This window comes from Symphalangus syndactylus, chromosome 17 (genome assembly GCF_028878055.3).
Source record: "Symphalangus syndactylus isolate Jambi chromosome 17, NHGRI_mSymSyn1-v2.1_pri, whole genome shotgun sequence".
Classification (NCBI taxonomy): Eukaryota; Metazoa; Chordata; class Mammalia; order Primates; family Hylobatidae; genus Symphalangus; species Symphalangus syndactylus.
The window spans coordinates 12,507,326-12,527,816 of record NC_072439.2 but is presented as its reverse complement, the minus strand read 5'-3'; the positions used below and the strand labels follow the sequence as shown (position 1 = coordinate 12,527,816).

Sequence of the window (20,491 nt, the reverse complement as noted above, 5' to 3'; positions counted from 1 at the left end):
CCGCAGGGGGCTGCTTGGGGCATCAGGCAACTAAGCCCGGTCAGTGACTTCCAGGGGAGCGAGGTGTGGATGGTCTGGGCCATCGGCCCACGGCCCAGCAGCCCAAGGCTGTGACCCCAGCTCTGCTGTGATAGGCCAGGCTGTATGTCACAAGGCTGTGACGGCCCAGGACCCAGCTGGGGTGCTCCTGCACAACTGGGACTTGGCTGGGGACCAGGTGGAGGCCAGCTGAGGGCTCGGGACAGGGGAAGATGAGGGAGCCCCCAGACTCGCTGTCTCTACCTCTAGCCAGTGCGGTCGGCTTTGCCTTCCAGCTTTTCTTTTCTGAACCCCAGGTATTTTATTATTATTGTTACTTTTACAGACAGTCTTGCTCTGTTGCCCAGGCTGCAGTGCAGTGGTGGGATCATGGCTCACTGCAGCCTCGACCTCCCAGGCTCAAGCGATCCTCCTGCCTCAGCCTCCCAAAAAACTGAGACCACAGGCACTGGCCCCACAGCCACCGAACTTATGTTTTTTAGAGATGGGGTCTTGCTACATTGCCCAAGCTGGCCTCGACCTCCCAGGCCCAAGCAATCCTTTTGCTTCAGTCTCCTGAGTAGTTGGGGCTTCAGGCGCAAGCTATGGGACCCGCTCTGAGCTGTGAGTATCTGAAACGTGACCGCTTTGGTGTTCCCACTTATCGATTCCCGCCTCGCTGGCATAACCCTCCTGGCCACAGGCTGTGCCGTCCAGCTCTGCAAAGACAAGACTCACCCCTTAGCCCCCAGAGTTGGAAAGACACAGAAGCAGGTGCATGGAGCAGAGCCAGGCGTGCGTAAGGTGCAAAGTAGGCCCCATGGCAACGGCCACAGCCACACTGGCCTGGGCTAGGTGGGAATGGGACAGGAGGGGCTGGAGCAGATGGCACAGCCCTCGGAGTCCCGTCCAAATGCAGGTGAGGACGAGGCGGATGTCTGGCCACCCAAAGGCCTCGGGAAGCAGGGTTACAGGTTCTGCTGACCAGCCTCCTTCGTGGAGGACTAAGACTGGGGAGGGACGCTCCCCGGGCACGAGGGGGGCTCCCGAGAAACTCAGTCACGGGAGAAAACATCAGAGCGCTGGGACTGAAGAGGCGGGGAGCATCCACCTGTCCTGCTCGGGAGGTGGGGACACAGCCGACAGCTATCCCTGAGGCATCTCTGAGCACCGTCGGAGGGTCCAGGAAGCACCCCCCTGACCCTGCACCCCCGATCAAGACTTTGCCACAATGCCCACAGCCAGGGGAGCGGGGCCGCCAGGGAGGGCAGGCACAGGCAGTCCCCAAGACCACGAGGACGAGGGCCATGGCCGAGCCTCCAGCAGCTGCCCTGGTTCACCAGGTTCACTTGTATCCAACAGGAACCCCCAGAGACTCTGCCTAGGAAGCTGGAGTGAGCCCGGCCTTCCCCTGTGGGTGAGAGGGTGGGCAGCTGCTGACCCCCAGCCCTGCCCCGGCTGCCTGTGCGCACAGGGCCTGCCCTGACTTTCCGGACTCTCTGACCAGCGGAGCCTGGTCCTTGATGGCCTGAGCTGAGCAGGGAGGTGAGGGAATGTTCCAGAATGATGACAAGTGAGAAGCAGGCAGGAAGCAGAAGTCTCTCAGACCCCCCAGGCCGGCCTGGCTGGCAGAACTGGTTCCCAGCCCTTCACTCCCCCACCCCCCGCCCCCACAAGGACCTGAGCCCCAATCCAGGGCCTGGTGTGGCAACAGCCCAAGGGCTGGACCCTGACCCGACGTCCCGCTGTCCTTGGACAAAAAAGCGCAGGAGCCAGTGACCAGGCCAGGGAGCCTCTCTCTTTTTCTGTTTCCTTTTAATGACCTCATTTCAAAGAAGAGCCATCTCCTGACAAGGGACGTTTCCCAGGGAGGAGACGTGTTAGTGCAACAAAGACCAGGCCCTGGCAGCCATGAGAGCCCTCCAGATGCCTGGAGGATGCCATCTCTAGCCGGGTGGGCCACCGGGTGGGGACAGACAATGACAAGAGGCAAGAGACAGCTGCTCAGCCACCCTGCCAGTCCCAGGCGCTGGGCCACAGCCTGCCCCATCCTGGGCCAGGGGCTAAGGCACCAGGGCGGTGGGAGCGCAGGCAGGACTGGGCAGTCGCAGTGCCGGGCCTCAGCAGACCTGCGGCTCAGGCTCGCAGCCCCCGACCTGCAGCCCCTTGCTCAGAAGGAAGGCGTCCTGCTTGGGGTCACGGCCCAGGAAGCGCTTCAGCATGGCGCTGGCATCCTCGGAGCCGCCAGGTCTCAGGATGCAGCTTCTGTAATCCATGCCGACCTGCCGAGGAGACAGGGCACTGTGGCCGGGTGGGGACCCAGGGAGGAAGGCAGAGGACCCCAGGAGTCTGCACACCCTCGCCCAGGGGGCCTCGGAGCAACCCCTTCCAGGCTCCCAGGGAGGCCTGGGGGCCGCCTGCATCGGCACGGGTGGGGGACCGCAGGTGCCTTTCATCAGAATCTCAGAGCAGGGGTGTGCACTGAGGGGCCAGCAGGGTCCCGAACTCCCCAAACTCCCGAGGTGGCTCCCGCCATCAGCCCCCACTGAAATCCCAGGCTGAGCCCATGGACAGAAGTGGCTGAGCCTCCGGCTGGACAATGAGGGAGCCGCTCGCGCTCTGGGCCGCCCTAAAGGCCTGGGTTTGAGCCTAGCGCTGTGACTGCGGGACTACGGGCAGGTGAGGCAGAGACGAGACCGCGAGGCAGCCAGTGCCCGCCACCAAGGAGACACCAACGCCCCAGAGCCCCGCAGGAGCCTGCGCGGACTGCAGGCTGCAGAGCCAGGGAGCCACAGTCCCAGCTCCCAGCCCGGGGGACTCCACCTCTACAGCCCCCAGCCGGTCCTCAGGTGGGAGCCCCTCCCCTCAGCAGCAGGGGGAGCCGCTGGAGGCTGCCTCAGGAAGGGGGAGGTCCCTGCTGGGCTGTGAAGACGGGCTGGTCGGACCATTGCTGCCCCAGGTCCTGGCCTCTGCACTTCTATAAAGGGAGCAGCTGAGCACCTGGGCTTAGTGGCCCCGAGGTACCTGCAGGCTGCCCAGTGCAATGTTGCACCCAGACAGGGCAGGGCCGGCCCTCAAAGCTGGTAGCCACCTGTTCCTTGTGAGGGACTCTGGCGGCTGTCCCGAGCCTGGGTCACACCAAATCAACGGGAGGCACAGGCTCACACGGTGTAACGGCCGCACTTCATAGTGAGGAAACTGGAGGTTGGAGGAGCAAATGAATGGCAAACGCCAAGCCTTCCCCAGAGAAGGGTCTGTCTCAGCCCGTGGCTCTGAGGCCGATCACACAGATCCCTGAAGGACTCATATGGGAAGACACGGAGCTCCCAGCACTTACAGCCCGAGGCTTCAGGGGCCAGTGTGGAGCTTCCTGCAGGGCCCAGGGAGGAGCTGTAGGCAGCATCGTACCAAGACCAGCAGGTGCCTCGGCCGGGATGGCTCACCCGACACACCCAGGCCCAGGCCAAAGGTGCTTTTCTCGGCCCCACCCTGCTGTTCAGGACGTCCTCCCCGTCCCAGCTTCCCCCTCACTCTGCCGTTCAGGACGCCCTTCCTGGTCCCCGGTCCCCACGTACCTTGCTGTTCAGGACGCCCTCCCTGTCCCCGGTCCCCACGTACCTTGCTGTTCAGGACGCCCTCCCTGTCCCCCGTCCCCGTGTACCTTGCTGTTCAGGACGCCCTCCCTGTCCCCCGTCCCCGTGTACCTTGCTGTTCAGGACGCCCTCCCTGTCCCCTGTCCCTGTCCCCGTGTACCTTGCTGTTCAGGACGCCCTCCCTGTCCCCGGTCCCCGTGTACCTTGCTGTTCAGGACGCCCTCCCTGTCCCTGTCCCCGTGTACCTTGCTGTTCAGGACGCCCTCCTGCTTGAAGCGCGTGTGGAACATGTCCATGGAATACACCTCGCTCCACAGGTACCCGTAGTACTGGGCGTCGTAGCCACCTGCCAGGTGGCCGAAGGTTGCAGGCATGTTGGTTCCTGGGATAGACACATGGTAGCGTTCACGCTGTAGCCCCCACCCCATGCTCCTCCTCCAGGAGAAGACATCCAGCCAGACTCCTGGGACCCCTGCCTGCAACAGGGAGAAGCTGGAGGATCACAGTGAGGGCTGAGACCAGCCGGATACTTCTAGAACCAGAGCCAGCCACAAAGCGAGGGCCACAAGTCTCCACCCCCTCTCCTGGAAGGACAGGAGCTCATTTAACAGGGCTGTCAGCTGCCACAGAGCAACGTCCCCATTATGAGACTGCATCAATGAAGCAAGGCACGCCCACGCAACAGCACAGGCCACGCTGCTGAAAACGCTTTTGGAAAGACTTTTTTAAAGTCTATGGAGTGTTAAGCCAGCAAAACACCACCCATGTTAAAATCAGGCTGTATTTCCAAATTCTGGATCCTCGCAAGCGTGTGTGAACACACATGCACACAGGACAACGGGTGTGCGTGGAAACAGGGCCCACTTCTCATCGTCAGGATCGGAAATTCCTCGGCCTTCCTGTACTTCTCTAGGCTTTTTACAAAGCATGTGTCATACATTTGAATCAAGAAAATGCCAGCTTCATTCAAAGCAAAGGCTCCAGGGAACGCACTCCTCCTGGGGGCTGGGGCCGCACACCCGTCCCCGACCCTGGGCCTACAGCTGCATCTCAGCTGGGGCTGTCCCCCGAGGAGCCTGGGACGCGCTCCACGGCTCCCCAGGAGGGACTCCTGCACTTGCTAAGTGAAGCATGGGGACCAACTCCCTTCGCCTTCCCAGGGAAGCAGCTGAGGCCCCAAATTCCAGAGTGTGCCCGGTTCAAGGGTGGCTACCTGGCGTGGCCGGGACCCCGAGGATCTCCTGGCAGAGCCGCGCATACTCCTCGGCGGGGTCTGCGTCTGTCTGCGTGTGCAGGGCCTGGTCCACCTTGGCGAGGACGATCTGGCGCAGGTTGAAGAGGCCTGGGCAGGAGGGAAGGAGGGAGCTGGCCTCTGCACCTGCCCCAGCCCACTCTGCCCAGAGCTCTGACCCCCACCCGGGGCACATGCCAGGCCCCAGCTGTGTGCTGCCACCCCTGAGGTTAGCACCCCTCCCCAGACGGGGCGGGTGCACCTGTGTTGGCCTGCCGGGACTCAATGAGCTTCTCCAAGAGCTCCTGGGGCACCGGGCTGCCTGTGCGGTAGTGCTGCGACATCCGCAGCAGCGGCTCCTTCTCCCACACCCAGTTCTCCAGCATCTGCGACGGCGCCTCCACGAAGTCCCGCTCCACATGGGTCCCGCTGAACATGGCGAACTCCGCCTGCAGAGATGGGGCAAAGCCTCAGAATGCCCAGGCCCTGCCTAGCCCGTTCCCGCTGGCCTGGCCCGTGTCAGCTGCCACAGCGCAAACAGGGCAAGTGCACAGGTGATGCGCTGGGCCTGGCCCTCCCACCCCAAAGCTGGAAAACGACCGGGACCCGGAGGCCCCTGGGCTGCTGCTGGCTGCTGGTGCCAGCAGGACACACCTGAAGATGCCGGCCACATGACCCCGTCCCTGGAGGCCATCCACGCTTCTCCCCTATCCACGGAGCCGCTGCTCCCTGAAAGCTCTCCACCCCAGAGGGGTTGGGACCTGGGGACGGCCAGGTCCGGGTGGGGACGTTGTAAGGCATGCTGCATTTCCCTGCTTGTGTGTGTATGTGGAACCTTCCCTAAAAGCACAGCCCCTGACTGAGTCCTGCTGGAACCATGGCTGGCAGCCAACGGCGAGGGAACTCCTGGGTGATCCTCAAGGTCCTCTCTGCAACACCGAGGCTTTTCCGTTCCAAGGACCACGCAGCCACGCTCCTCATCCCGACGGAATGCACCAAGGGACTCGCCGTGCCAGGCGCCGGGGACACACAGAAAGCAGCATGCAAAGCAGGCCTGCAGGCACGTGCGTGGGCACCTGTGCGAGCACCTGTGTGGATGTGCACACGCGTGTGCTGGCTACGAGTGCTGTGCAAAGAGTGTGGCAGGGAAGCCAGGAAAGGTGGACACACGGTCGATCCTCATTCTTGGACTCCGTGTTTTCGAACTTGCCTACTAAGATCCACAGAAACCCCAGAGGCCAGCACTGCGGCGCCCCTCAGACGGGCCGCGCTCTGTCTTCTCGCTTCAGCTCATTTTGTGAGCAAGCGTCCTTTTCTCAGTCTAGTGGGGGCACGGTGTTTGCATCTTTGTACTCTTGGTGATTTTGCGATTAAAAGGCCCCAAACGTCGTGCAAAGCACTGTCTCGTCTCCTTAAGCACCAGGAGGCCATGATGTGCCTCACGGGGACATCCTGTGTGTGCAAGCTGTGCTCAGGCGTGGGTGACAGAGCCACCGGCCATGTGTTCAACGTGAACCCGTCAGCGCTGCACAGCAGTAAGGTGTCTTGAACCCAAAACACACACAGTAAGGTTCTGGAATGATCAGTTGGCGAACACGTGACCAGAGGCTCCTGGGAACCCAGCCCTGGGTCCCCTCGGAGGGACGGCTCTGCATGCACTTCTCAGGTTCTCAGCGACTTCACAGGACAGAGCCTTTCTGAGGAGTGATAGCTGACTGTGTGCCAGGAAAGATGCTTGCAACAAGATGGCATCATGTTGGCCAGGCTGGTCTTGAGCTCCTGACCTCAGGTGATCCACCCGCCTCGGCCTCCCACAGTGCTGGGATTATAGGCGTGGGCCACCACGCCTGGCCAGGATGTGACTACTTAGAGACAGGATGTCTAAGGAGGTCACTAAAGTCAAGTGAGGTTGTTGGGCAGGCCCTGATCCGGCATGACTGGGGTCCCTGTAAGAAGAGGAGATGAGGACCCACACAGAAGGACGACCACATGAGGATGCAGAGAGGTAGTGGCGTCTACAGGCCAAGGAGGGACCTCGCGGGAGCCAACCCTGCTGACACCGTGATCTCCGACTCCAGCCTCTAGGACCATGAGGAAATACATGCCCCTTGTGTAAGCCCTGGTCTGTGGTGTCTTGCTGGGGCAACCCCAGGACACGGGCATGAGAGGGAGTCACCATCTTTGGGTGGCATTGGATGGAGGAGCCACCGGGTGGGTGCAGAGAGAGCCGGAAGTCAAAGCCCCAGGCTTGGGCCTCGCTGACCACAGGCAGCCCCTGCCCCTGCCCGGGCCCCGCACCCACCTGGGAGCAGAGCTGGTGCATCACGTGGCCGAACTCATGGAAGTAGGTCTCCACCTCATCATGCTGCAGCAGCGAGGGTGCGTCGGCTGTGGGCTTCGTGAAGTTGGCAACCATGGCTGCGATGGCGATCTGGCGGCTCCCATCCTGCCGCAGGCAGCCGGGCTGCAGGCCAAAGCAGGCCGCGTGCCCGTACTTTCCTTCCCTGGGGAGGGAGGCAGCGTCAGGCCCCGCAGGGACTGGAGACACCACAAGGGTCCCTGACTCCGCATCCTTCAGCCCACCTGACTGATAACCCAGACTGCCGGGCACCTCTGAGGTTCTAAACCTCCCTCTCAGCAGAGGCGGCTTGGTGCAGAGCAGCATGAAAACCACAGCGAGGCCCTGGCTGCCATCCCTCCCTTAAAGGACTCTGGCCTGGGCAGAGCTGCACCCTGTCCAGGTGGCTAAGTGAGAGTGGAAACGGGGACAGCCACATTTTCGGCTCCTGTGGTGTGCCCACGGGTGCTACGTCTCGGGGTTCATCCCCGAGGCCCCATGGAGCAGGCAACGACTTCCTTCCCATCTCAGACGGGAACACCGGGCTCCGAGGAGACCCAGGGCTGGGGTGCGCCCCCCGCCCCCGCTGCCCTCACCCACCGCGGGTACAGGTCCAGGTAGAACTTGCCGACCACCTCCCCCGAGGCCGCATCCCTCGCGGTGTAGAGCCGCACGTCCTCATGCCAGGCACTGGCGCCCTCCTCGTGCTGGAAGGCCAGCCCCAGGAGCTCCTGGTAGATGCCCAGCAGCCCGTGCGTGACCACCTGCACGGGGAAGTACTCCTTGAGCAGGTTCTGGTCCACGCGGTAGCGCGTCTCCTCCACCTGGTTCATGTAGTAGCGCATGTCCCAGGCATGGATGCGGCCGTCGAAGGTCAGGCCCCGGCGCTCACACTCCGCACGCTTCAGCTCCAGAATCACCGCACGTTCCTGCTCCCCCAGGGGCTTCAGCTTCTGCGCCAGCTCATCTGTGGGGAGGGCAGAAAGGTGGGCCTCTCGCCCTGCGGGCTCCTCCATGGCTCTGGGCTCGCCCACCCGTGGCCGCGACTTCGTCAGGCTCTCCATTTGGAAGGGAGGACCCGCAGTTCCTAGCAACCCCTCGAGGGGCCGAGCATCCTCTAGCTCAGGGTGAGGGGGTGGCGGGGCCGGGTGCAGGCATGGGACTGACTCCAGGGCCCAGGCGCTTCCCTGTTCTGTGAGGGTCCCTCCGGGGGAATGAGGGAGCCAGGGCAGGCGTCAGAAGTCCCTCTTCATGGAGGGAAAGGACAGGGCTCTAGGGGTAGCACTGACTGTCCCCTGGGGTGACCCTGAGAACCTTCCCCATGCGGACCCCGGTGGAGGAGGAAGGAAGGGCTACCTAGGAAGGCGGCCACGGTCTGGCTGGTCTTGGCCATGTTCATCTCCAGGACATAGTCGGCGTGCGTGTGGAACCCCAGCAAGCGGGACTTCTGGGCCCGCAGTGCCACCAGCTCCTTGAGGATAGCACAGTTCTCCTGCAACCGACACCACCACACTGTCACCCAGGGGCGCCACTGCCTCCACCTCCAGGGCCAGCACGCCCTGTCCTGGGGCCAGGGGCTCATATCCAGCTCCGTCTGGCCTCCGGCCCCTGCCCCTCTGTGCCTGTGTTACTGCACAACTCTTCTGGTCATGCCACCGGTGTCATCATAATCCCGAGGCCTTTTTGGAACCAGAAGGGGCACAAATGACTCTAAGGCCTCACACGGAACGTGGTGTGGGGACGAGGGGCTGTCCGAGGAGCCTCCGAGGGCATCACCGCTGCATGTGGGGACACCCCCATGTCCAGGCCTTGGTTCCCAGTCTCAGGGGCTCTGCCCATCGCCACCGGCACATGACACGCACACAGCCTCACTTCTGAGGACTGGCACTACTGACCAAGCCGGTGGGGATAGGGGGAGGACGCATGAAACCCACGTGAGGCGTTCACAAGGAGAGCCCACCAGCTGGGTCCACAGGAAACCCACCTGTAACTAGGCAGGTGCGTGCACAGCAGCCAAATAGGAGCCAGGCCGACCACCAGCAGCAGCAAGCTCTCTGAGGCGGCACATCCCCCGGGACCTGGAACTCAGCCCACCCGTGTGCTCCCTCTTGGCCTGGCCCTCACTCTGCCACTAGGACCCAAGCCTGGGGACCAGGACGGGATTGCCCGGTTGACCTTCCAAGGCATGCTGGGGAAGTCGAGGTGTGCCCAGTCCACGGGTCTACCTACTCAGGCTTAACAGCAACGGGAATTCCCAGCCAACATGTAGAGGGCAGGCCATGCCCCATCTGAGCAGACTGAGTTCCCGATCCCTGAACAGCGAGGAGCTCCCCTCCGCAGTGATCGGTGCCCACCTGTCCCCCCATTGGTGCCTGCCTGTCCCCCTGCAGTGATGGGCACCCGCCCGTCCCCCTGCAGTGATCAGTGCCCGCCCATCCCTTTGCAGTGATCGGCGTGTATCCCCCTTTCGCCAGCTGCACAAGCACCAACATGTTGTCATCAGGCGACCAAGAGGCCCACTCCTAGAGCCCCTGCCTGTTCCAGATGGCGAATGGAAGACGTGCAGAGACCACCTGACCGACCATGCCATGGCGCCGTGGACAGTTACACGTGTCCCTGTGGGAATGGCCGTCTGACGCCAGTCACAGCAAGAAGGCCCAGTCACAACCCACCTGTGGACCCAGGCTCAGGTCCGGGCACCATCATTTAAGACAAAAGGAATGATCTGGGCTAACACACCTGAAGGGCGGCTCCAGATAAGGGAGGGACTAGACGTGCGCGTGGCCAGATGCGCAGAGCAGCAGCAGGAGGCTCAGCTTTCGAAGGAGGAACTGGGCCCTGAGCTGTGGCCCCAGGGTCTGGGTGGAGCCCAGCACAGACACCTCCAGGGCGCAGCAGAGCCCCACAGGGAGGCCTCTGCTGGCCACTGGGCCTGACGGGGGAGATTGGGAGGCCATCCAAGTGCAAAGCCTGGAGGTGCCTCACACACATGCAGCAGACAGGCCCCACAAGCTCCAGACCCACTGTTCCGGGGCCCCCCGGCCGCACCTTCTCACCTCCTTGCACCGGCAGTTGAAGGCCTCCTCCACTTTCCTCCTCGTCTCAGGCACGTGGCATTTCTTCAGGAGGGGGAAGTAATGGGGGTACTTGAGGGTGACCTTCAACTTGCCGTCCTCCATCTTCTCCAGGGAGTTCAGAAAGTCCTCGGGGAGCCCTCCTATGGGGACAGAACCAGGGTGGCTTTGACAGGACTAATGTGCCCACAGCCTGCACACAGCGTGGGAGGGAAGGGGTGGGCTTCCCCTCTGCCTGGAAAGCTACAAGGGGACCCTCAGCAAGCAGCCACAGCCTGGCCACCACGCGCTGCAATTCTCACGTCCCCTGTATAACCCCATCAAGAAACACCCTGGCTCCCCCACAGCCTGGCCACCACCTGCCATGTTTCTCACGTCCCGCCTCTAACCCCACCAGGAAACCCCCCAGCACCCTCACAGCAGGATCTCCTGCCCCAGAGAGGTTAAAGCTAAATCCAGCCCAACCCCTGGACAGCGTGGGCCTCCAGGGCGCCGTCACCACCCCCATGTGTGAAGGGAGGAGGGTGGGGGAAGGGTGGCCCGGCCACCGCACAAGGAACCAGCGTTAGAGGCAGTGCCTCCCATCAAAGACGAAAACAGCAGAAGAGCCAAGCACGCTGGGCCCTGGGCGGAGAGGGAGGCCCCGCGTGGAGAGGGAGGTCCTGCTTTGCTTTTCCTGAAGGACGACCCCCAGGCAGAGCCTCCCGCTCAGAGTTGAGATCTCAGCACGCAGCCCACGGCTCGGCCACTTTCAAGTGTGTCCCTCTGGAGAGACCCAACTCCCACTCCCAGAGCTTCTCACTGGAGCCCTGCTGTCCCTTCTCCACCCACAAAACCCCTGGCAGGACACAGCTCACCCCGCTGCCCGGCAGCCACACCCTGCCACCTGGCCCCTGCCCGACAGCCTCAAGAGAAGTGGGGGCGGCAGCATCCTGGACTGAACCCCTCCGGGGTTCCTACCGCGTGGCTCGGGAGACGCCAGGGCCACCGTGCCTCAGGCTTGCAGCTTCAACGCAAAGACTGGTTCACCTCAAACCCAGGGTGCTCAGGGTGAGAAAGAATGATCGGGAGCTCACGCTGACCCCAGGGTGCTCAGGGTGGAAAGAATGATCAGGAGGTCACGCTGACCCCAGGGTGCTCAGGGTGGAAAGAACGATCGGGAGCTTACGCCGACCCCAGGGTGCTCAGGGTGGAAAGAATGATCGGGAGCTCACGCCGACCCCAGGGCGGTAGGGGTGGAAAGAATGATCCCGATGGGGGGGGCAGAGGCAGATGGGGGACATTTTGGGAGGCCAGCCCGTGGGTGTGGGTGGTGATGAGGGAGCTGAGAGTCCTGTGGCCGGCAGAGCCCCCGCCTTCCCGTTTGTGCCCCAGCACCAGCGTGGGCCTGGCAATTGTCTGCCGAGTGACTGCAGCACGAGGGGGAGGCCTCCCGGGACCTGCACGTTGTCCTTTCCAAGGACCACGGGCCTTCAAACGGCAGCTCTCCATCTCAACAGTCTGTCACCCAGGAGTGATGGCTGGTGGTCGGAGACGGGAGTTAAAGGACAGCAAGGGAGACGGCTGGGGGGCCCAGCAGCACTGGACTGGAAGAGAAGCTGCAAAGTGGACTCATGAAAGTTTTTATTTTTTTAGAAACAGGGTCTTGCTCTGTTGCCCAGGCTGCGATGGATAGTTCACGAATGCATAGTTCACATTCACTGTGACCCTGAACTCCCAGACTCAAGCCATCCTCCTGCCTCAGCCTCCTGAGTGGCTGGGACCTCAGGTGTGTGCCGGCATGCCCCGCTGCACTTGTGGATTTGATATACAGACGTAGAACATAAGAGTGTGTGTGTCCATGTGTGGTGCCGAGACGCGTGTCTGCTTCCTAACTGTTAACAGTGTCCAGGAATGCCGCTCCCCGGCAGTGGTGAACACATCTGGTGCCTAAATCACCCTCCACTCAAAGACACCAGGGCTCCTCCAAGAAATGGAGCATCTGAGGGCTGGGGCAGGGAGAGCATGGGACGAGCCTGCGACACCACACGTCCAACAGTAAGAGCGGGCTCAGATGCCGAGCCTGCGTAATGTGCGCCCCACAGTAAGAGCGGGCTCAGAGGCCGAGCCTGTGGTACCATGTGCCCCAAGGTAAGAGCAGGTTCAGAGGACAGCAGGTGCATTACAAGGACACGGGGACTGTTCGGAGGGACTCCCGAGAGTCCATGTGGGACGATTTGAGCACTGGGATAAATGCTAATGAATGATAACCCGGGAATAAGACAGAAGCCTCATGCACATGGACAGAAACAAATCAGTAAGAAGACAGGCGAGGAGGGAAGGTTCGGAGTCACGGCAGGACGATTGATGCCCAGAGGGTGAGGGCGGCAGAAGTCATCCATGGACATGGCAACTAGTGCATGACAATGTGCAAGTGATGGACACTCACAAGTCTCTGCTCTGATTGGGTGCATCCCCTCCAAAATGCACCAGAAACTTAATGCCAGAGATGGGGGTGTCGGGAGATGGGGGTGTCGGGAGATGGTGGTATCGGGAGATGGTGGTATCGGGAGGTGGGTGTGTCGGGAGATGGGGGTGTCAGGAGGTGTTGGTGTCGGGAGGTGGGGTGTCGGGAGGTGGGGGTGTCGGGAGGTGGGGGTGTCGGGAGGTGGGGGTGTCGGGAGGTGTTGGTGTCGGGAGGTGCTGGTGTCGGGAGGTGGGTGTGTCGGGAGGTGGGGGTGTCGGGAGGTGTTGGTGTCGGGAGGTGTTGGTGTCGGGAGGTGGGGGTGTCGGGAGGTGTTGGTGTCGGGAGGTGTTGGTGTCGGGAGGTGGGGGTGTCGGGAGGTGTTGGTGTTGGGAGGTGTTGGTGTCGGGAGGTGGGGGTGTCGGGAGGTGTTGGTGTTGGGAGGTGTTGGTGTCGGGAGGTGGGGGTGTCGGGAGGTGTTGGTGTCGAGAGGTGGGGGTGTCGGGAGGTGTTGGTGTCGGGAGGTGTTGGTGTCGGGAGGTGGGGGTGTCGGGAGGTGGGGGTGTCTGGAGATGGGGGTATCGGGAGACAGCGGTGTTGGAGATGGTGGTGTTGGGAGGTGGCGGTATTGAGAGGTAGTGGTATTGGGAGATGTGGGTATTGGGAGATGTGGGTATCGGGAGATGGCGGTATCGGGAGATGGCGGTGTTGGAGATGGCGGTGTTGGGAGATGTGGGTATCGGGAGATGGCGGTGTTGGAGATGGCGGTGTTGGAGATGGCGGTGTTGGAGATGGCGGTGTTGGGATATGTGGGTATCAGGAGATGTGGGTATCGGGAGATGGTGGTGTTGGAGGTGGTGGTGTTGGAGATGGCAGTGTTGGAGGTGGCGGTGTTGGAGGTGGCGGTGTTGGAGGTGGCGGTGTTGGAGGTGGCGGTGTTGGAGGTGGCGGTGTTGGAGGTGGCGGTGTTGGAGATGGCGGTGTTGGAGGTGGCGGTGTTGGAGGTGGCGGTGTTGGAGGTGGCGGTGTTGGAGATGGCGGTGTTGGAGGTGGCGGTGTTGGAGGTGGCGGTGTTGGAGGTGGCGGTGTTGGAGGTGGCGGTGTTGGAGATGGCGGTGTTGGAGGTGGCGGTGTTGGAGGTGGCGGTGTTGGAGGTGGCGGTGTTGGAGATGTGGGTATCGGGAGATGGCGGTGTTGGAGGTGGCGGTGTTGGAGGTGGCGGTGTTGGAGGTGGCGGTGTTGGAGATGGCGGTGTTGGAGGTGGCGGTGTTGGAGATGTGGGTATCGGGAGATGGCGGTGTTGGAGGTGGCGGTGTTGGAGGTGGCGGTGTTGGAGGTGGCGGTGTTGGAGGTGGCGGTGTTGCAGATGGCGGTGTTGGAGATGGCGGTGTTGGAGATGGCGGTGTTGGGATATGTGGGTATCAGGAGATGTGGGTATCGGGAGATGGTGGTGTTGGAGATGGTGGTGTTGGAGATGGCGGTGTTGGAGATGGCGGTGTTGGAGGTGGTGGTGTTGGAGATGGTGGTGTTGGAGATGGCGGTGTTGGAGATGGCGGTGTTGGAGATGGCAGTGTTGGAGGTGGCGGTGTTGGGATATGTGGGTATCAGGAGATGTGGGTATCGGGAGGTGGCGGTGTTGGAGATGGCAGTGTTGGAGATGGCGGTGTTGGAGATGGCGGTGTTGGAGATGGCGGTGTTGGAGATGGCGGTGTTGGGATATGTGGGTATCGGGAGATGTGGGTATCAGGAGATGGTGGTGTTGGAGATGGTGGTGTTGGAGGTGGCGGTGTTGGAGGTGGCGGTGTTGGAGGTGGCGGTGTTGGAGATGGCGGTGTTGGAGATGGCGGTGTTGGAGATGGCGGTGTTGGAGATGGCGGTGTTGGAGGTGGCGGTGTTGGAGATGGCAGTGTTGGAGGTGGTGGTGTTGGAGATGGCGGTGTTGGAGGTGGTGGTGTTGGAGATGGCAGTGTTGGAGGTGGCGGTGTTGGGAGATGTGGGTATCAGGAGATGTGGGTATCGGGAGATGGCGGTGTTGGAGGTGGCGGTGTTGGAGATGGCAGTGTTGGAGGTGGCGGTGTTGGGATATGTGGGTATCAGGAGATGTGGGTATCGGGAGATGGCGGTGTTGGAGATGGCAGTGTTGGAGGTGGCGGTGTTGGGAGATGTGGGTATCAGGAGATGTGGGTATCGGGAGATGGCGGTGTTGGAGATGGCGGTGTTGGAGATGGCGGTGTTGGAGGTGGCGGTGTTGGAGGTGGCGGTGTTGGAGGTGGCGGTGTTGGAGGTGGCGGTGTTGGAGGTGGCGGTGTTGGGATATGTGGGTATCAGGAGATGTGGGTATCGGGAGATGGCGGTGTTGGAGGTGGCGGTGTTGGAGATGGCAGTGTTGGAGGTGGCGGTGTTGGAGATGGCGGTGTTGGAGATGGCAGTGTTGGAGGTGGCGGTGTTGGGATATGTGGGTATCAGGAGATGTGGGTATCGGGAGATGGCGGTGTTGGAGGTGGCGGTGTTGGGATATGTGGGTATCAGGAGATGTGGGTATCGGGAGGTGGTGGTGTTGGAGATGGCAGTGTTGGAGGTGGCGGTGTTGAGAGGCAGCGGTGTTGAGAGGTAGCGGTATTGAGATGTGGGTTGAGATGTGGGTATTGGGAGATGTGGGTATTGGGAGATGTGGGTATCGGGAGGTGGTGGTGTTGGAGATGGCGGTATTGGGAGACGGCAGGATTAGGTACTGGGGCCTTCAAGAGGCAGCTGCGTCACGTGGGCTCCGCCTTCAGGAATGGATGAACCCATTCATAGATTCATGGATGAAGGCGCTGATGGGTTAATGTGGCAGAGGGCCTGGGGCTTTGTGAGGAGGAGAGACCTGGGTGGAACCGGCTCGCTTAGCCCCTTCCCCTTGCTATGTGACACCCTGGCCGCCTCAGGGCTCCAGAGTCCCCACCAGGAAGAAGGCCCTGACCAGATATGGCCCCTCGACCTGGGACTTCTCAGCCTCCAGAGCTGTGACAAGTTAATTCCTTTTCTTATAAACTACATGGCTTTACGTTTTCTGTTGTAAGCAGAAGAAAAGGAACTAAGACCATCGCAAAGCGTCTCCTGAGAAATGACTGACCACAAAGGGAAACAGGTCCCGGGGCAGCAGAGAGCCCTGGAGACTGTCACCCAACGCACTAGCCACCCACGTGATGGTGTCACCTGGCCACATGGGACTCAAGCCACCTGCATGGGAGGCCCCTCAGGCCCGACAAATGGAACGGTGCCCCAAAGAGTTAGACACCAAAATCCACAAACTCTTGAGTTTGCAGGATGGCAAACGTGAAAAGAAACAGGCAGCTGAAACACTGACAAGAACAAAACTGGCTGAAACCGGCTGGAACCCACATGAGCCAGCAGAGTCTGTGCAGAACCAGCTTGCTGACGCCAACTGAACTTCCACTGCGCTTCATACAGACTTCCCCAGGATTCACACCCAGGACCCATGAGCTGGCATCGACAGATAACTGTGCGTGCCCAAGGACCTTCCAGACCTCCCCTTTCCTTCCACCAATCACCTGTTAATCCCAGAATCCACCTCTACACCTTCTCTCATGAAAGTACTGCCTGAAAGCTGGCACAGGAGGCAGATTTGAGCTGGACGCCCGGTCTCCTTGGGAGTCACTTGCAATGAAAAGCTTGGTGCCGTGGCATTGGCTTCTAGCACGTCAGGCACCGAGCCCTTCTGCTTGCTAACACGAGCAGGAGGGAGGAGCAGCCCCACGGGGATGGTGCAGGTGGCCGCGGGATGGTGTGGGTGGCCGCGGGGATGGCGTGTGTGGCCGCAGGGATGGCGCGGGTGGCCGCGGGATGGTGTGGGTGGCTGCAGGGACGGTGCGGGTGGCTGCGGGAATGGTGCGGGTGGCTGTGGGGATGGTGCAGCTACAGGAATGGTGTGGGTGATCAGTGCACCCACTGAGGGGCAGGCTGGGTCCCTGGGGCTGGGAAACGTGCTTTACAGCAGATTGTAACCCGTCGTCTCTCCTGAGTGCCAGAAGCTGAGGGTAGGATGTGCTGCCCGAGACACGGGGGGGCTGAGCAAGGCGCTGGCAGCCAAGCTTGGCAGTGCCCGACCTGCGAGTGTTCCCTCAGGGAACATACGCCCAGGTGACCACACATCAAGCCACCTGCAGAGGCCTTGGGCCATGAGGGCCTTGTCCCCACCCACCACCTCAGAGGCAACTACATTCAGAGTCTAGAACTGGGGGTTATATTCTATAGCACCCATCAGAGTATTCCGGCCTGGCTGGGCGCGGTGGCTCACGCCTGTAATCCCAGCACTTTGGGAGGTTGAGGCGGGCAGATCCTGAGCCCAGGAGTTTGAGACCACCCTGGCCAACATGGCGAAACCATCTCTACTAAAAATAAAAAAATTTGCCAGGTGTGATGGCATACATCTGTAGTCCCAGCTACTCAGGAGGCTGAGACAGGAGAATCACTTGAAGCCGGGGGACGGAGGTTGCAGTGAGTGGAGATCGTGCCACTGCACTCCAACCTGGGCAACAGAGCAAGACTCCATCTCAAAATTAATTAATTAATTAATTAAATTAAATAAATAAAGGCAGGCAAGAAGTGGAGTCTCAAGGAAAACTTGTGGTTCCCTCAGAGCCATGGCTGAGACTGGCGCCCTTGGCCGCCCCGTCCGGCCTGGGCTTCCGCCACTGCCAGGGACATTTTCTATCAGGGTGGGATCTTGGTGGGACAGACCACGGCCCTCCCCAAGGAGGACTCCGAGCTTTTGGCTGTAAACGGCCCTGGCGTGCCCTTGGTGAGGAAAGCCCTCGGCCCAGGGCGCTCAGGTCCACGTACTTCGGCCTCCCGCCGCCCTTCAGCACAGAAGCCCACAGGAGGAAGCGGAGGCCCCCGAGGGCCTGGCAGGCCTGCAGTGAGTCCCAGGACCGACGGCCACCCATGCCCCACCGCCCGGCCCCTACCTAGCTCCTCGAGCCTGAAGGGCAGGAAGGTCGTGTCCTCGTTCAGGTTCTTGTTGAAGTCGATGCACAGGAGGCTCAGCTTCTTCTTGATGCTTTTGATGTTCTGGAGAGAAAGGCGAGGCGTGAGAGGAGGGAGAGATCGGGGCGTGCACTGCAGGAAGATGCAAGGTCCTGGGAACGCTCTCACCGAGGGCTGAGGGATTTCCCCAAGAACCAGGCCGAAAGAAGAGGTAACCGAGGAGGAAAGAGTGAGACGGGAGGTGGAGGACAGACAGACACGGAGGCCACGAGGCTGCACAGTGTGGATTTCAACACTAGCTGCGGCCTCCAAAGCTGGGTGACCTCAGGCAACCTCAGGGATGTGCTCCGGTCTGCCAGGTGTGGCCCTGGCCAAGAGTGCTCCAGACCCTCCTGTCCATTACGGAATCACCTTCAGAGCCTACAGCCTAAGCTTTTCAACATTTTTCTGAGACAGGGACTCGCTCTGTTGCCCAGGCTGGAGTGCAGTGCAGTGGCATGATCTCGACTCACTGCAGCCTCAACCTCCCAACTCAATTGATCCTCCTGCCTCAGCCTCCTGAGTAGTTAGGACTACAGGTACACGCCACTACACCCAGCTAATTTTTGTATGTTTGGTACAGACAGGATTTCACCATGTTGCTCAGGCTGGTTTCGAACTCCTCGGCTCAAGCGATCCTCCCACCTCAGCCTCCCAAAGTGCTGGGATTACAGGCATGAGTCACTGTGTCTGGCAGCTTTTGAACATTTTACCCCTTACCTGGTAAAGCTGGTTTTAGAAACAGCTAAAACTCGACCCTGGTGATATGGGATACCAACAAAGGAATTGAATCTTGAGTGGTCCCTCTGGTGGCCTTGAAGGCTGGGAGGTGACCACTATGTGACGAGGACGTGGCTTGAGGCCACATGACACATGACAGGCTGGCAGCAGGGCTAGACTTTGACTCAGATCCTCCTGCTGGAAGCTCCGCCAGGTGGGTCTGGAGCCCAGCTCCATGGGGCCAGAGCAGAAATGCTCATCCGCAGGACAGACAGCGGCGGCAGGGGAAACTGCGCCCAGGACTTTGCAGGGAGCCTGTAGCTGGTCAGGCAGGCCCCAGTTCAGAACCAGCTGAGGGCTTGCTGGGCCTCTCCTGGGAACAGGCCCCACACTGGGCAATTCCCAATGTCTCCCCCTCTTGCCATCTCACATAACAAACCCAGCCATGCCAGGGAAGGCTCTGGAGACTCAATGAGCAAACAGCGCTGGGCCTGAGGGCCGCGGGGACGTGCTGGAACTCCGCTCGCCAGCATCTGGACCTGGCACCTTTTCTGCGCTTCTGTCCCCGGGCGGGGCTGCCTCTGCTCCCTCCTTGCGCGCTGGTCCTTGTGGGAGAGTTTGTGGCTTCCACCATGCACATGACCACTCATGCTGAGCATGCAACAAGCCAAGGGGGTTTTAAAAATAACTGTGGTGCGCTGGCTCACACCCGTCATCCCAGCAGTTTGGGAGGCCGAGGCGGGTGAGTCACTTGAGGTTAGGAGTTTGAGACCAGCCTGGCCAACGTGGTAAAACCCTGTCTCTATCAAAAATAAAAAAAAATTAGCTGGCTGTGTTGGTGGGTGCCCGTAATCCCAGCTACTCGGGAGGCTGAGGCAGGAGAATCGCTTGAACCCAGGAGGCGGAGGTTGCAGCGAGCCGAGATCGCACCACTGCACTCCAGCCTGGGCGACAAGAGTATGACTCCCTCTCTAAATAAACAAATAAATACATAAATAAAAATAACAGTAACTGGCTCCTGTCCGCTGCGGCTGAGCTGAGGACCCCCAGTCCCCCGAGTCCTGAGACGGACCCTGACTCCGCTTCCGTCACTGCTGGTTTCACTGACGAACCCACCTGGCCTCTCTGAGTCTTGGTTGCCTCAGCAGTAAGGTGGAGACGCCCCCTAACCAGGACAGCGGGGGCTTTATGGAACCAGAACAGGGACAGCCATGGGGCGATGGCTGCAGCCTGGAACCTGATTGAACTGTGTGCTTTCTTTCCTGTACAGATTCTCCTTGACTTAGGACAGGGGTATGTCCCAATAAACCCATCGTGAGTTGAGAATATCATAAATCACAAATGCATTTAATGCATTTAATAGGACCAAACATCACAGCTTAACCTGGGCTGTCTTAAGCGTGCTCAGGAACTCCCAGCAGCCCACATTCTGGTGAGATCGCCGAAGGCAAAGGCTATCGGATACGAGGTGTTGGGTATCTCATGTAACTTCGGTTTTCAGTTCACCTGCGCCATCGCAGGCTGGCTGGGAGCTGTGGCCGGCGCCCAGTGTCATAGGACAGCAGGTGCCCAGGTGGCCGGCCTAGGAAAGATCAGCATTCCAAGCACAGTTTCTACTGAACACACATCACGGTCACACCATGGTGAATCAGGGGCTTGTATCCCGATGCTTTGATATTTGGGGGCCTTGCTGGCCCTCAACAAATGGCCCCTCCCAGAGACAGCCAACAGCTCGCCTGCAAACATCTTTCACGTGCAAATCAACCAGTCTCGAGTCCCCTACACTCTGGGGCACCATCCACTGGCCCCCATTACCCTAGGGCCAGGCACCCGATGAGGGGCAGCCCCCATGCCGGGGCCGGCTGAGATGGTCCAGCTGGCCACCCCTGAGCCCACTCCCCGCTACACCCATGCCTTTACAAGGGACCCCAGCGAAGGCCCTGCCCAGAGCACACCTCCTGACCCAGCCGTGCTTCCCATGTGGCAAGCTGCCAGTTCCTGGGAACTGTGACACACATCTTTCCAGTGGCGGTCGCCACTGCTCTG

At 60.8% G+C, this 20,491-nt stretch overlaps 1 protein-coding gene across 2 annotated transcripts in view; it reads right to left on the bottom strand.

Annotated features, from left to right (window-relative positions):
• Nucleotides 1-1,818: 1,818 nt before the first annotated feature.
• THOP1 (thimet oligopeptidase 1) overlaps nt 1,819-20,491 on the bottom strand; it is a 30,190-nt gene continuing 11,517 nt past the window's right edge. Inside the window, exons 5-14 of one of the 2 annotated variants that reach the window (XM_063620656.1) lie at nt 17,668-17,770; nt 10,237-10,397; nt 8,537-8,672; nt 7,781-8,147; nt 7,145-7,346; nt 5,105-5,291; nt 4,825-4,953; nt 3,857-3,993; nt 3,043-3,216; nt 1,819-2,300 (exon numbers count right to left, since the gene is read on the bottom strand). In XM_063620656.1, coding sequence (XP_063476726.1) covers nt 2,139-2,300; nt 3,043-3,216; nt 3,857-3,993; nt 4,825-4,953; nt 5,105-5,291; nt 7,145-7,346; nt 7,781-8,147; nt 8,537-8,672; nt 10,237-10,397; nt 17,668-17,770 — 1,758 coding nt within the window. In that variant the 3' untranslated portion in view covers nt 1,819-2,138. The remainder of the gene's footprint in view (nt 2,301-3,042; nt 3,217-3,856; nt 3,994-4,824; nt 4,954-5,104; nt 5,292-7,144; nt 7,347-7,780; nt 8,148-8,536; nt 8,673-10,236; nt 10,398-17,667; nt 17,771-20,491) is intronic. The other variant, XM_055247171.2, reaches the window with a different exon arrangement.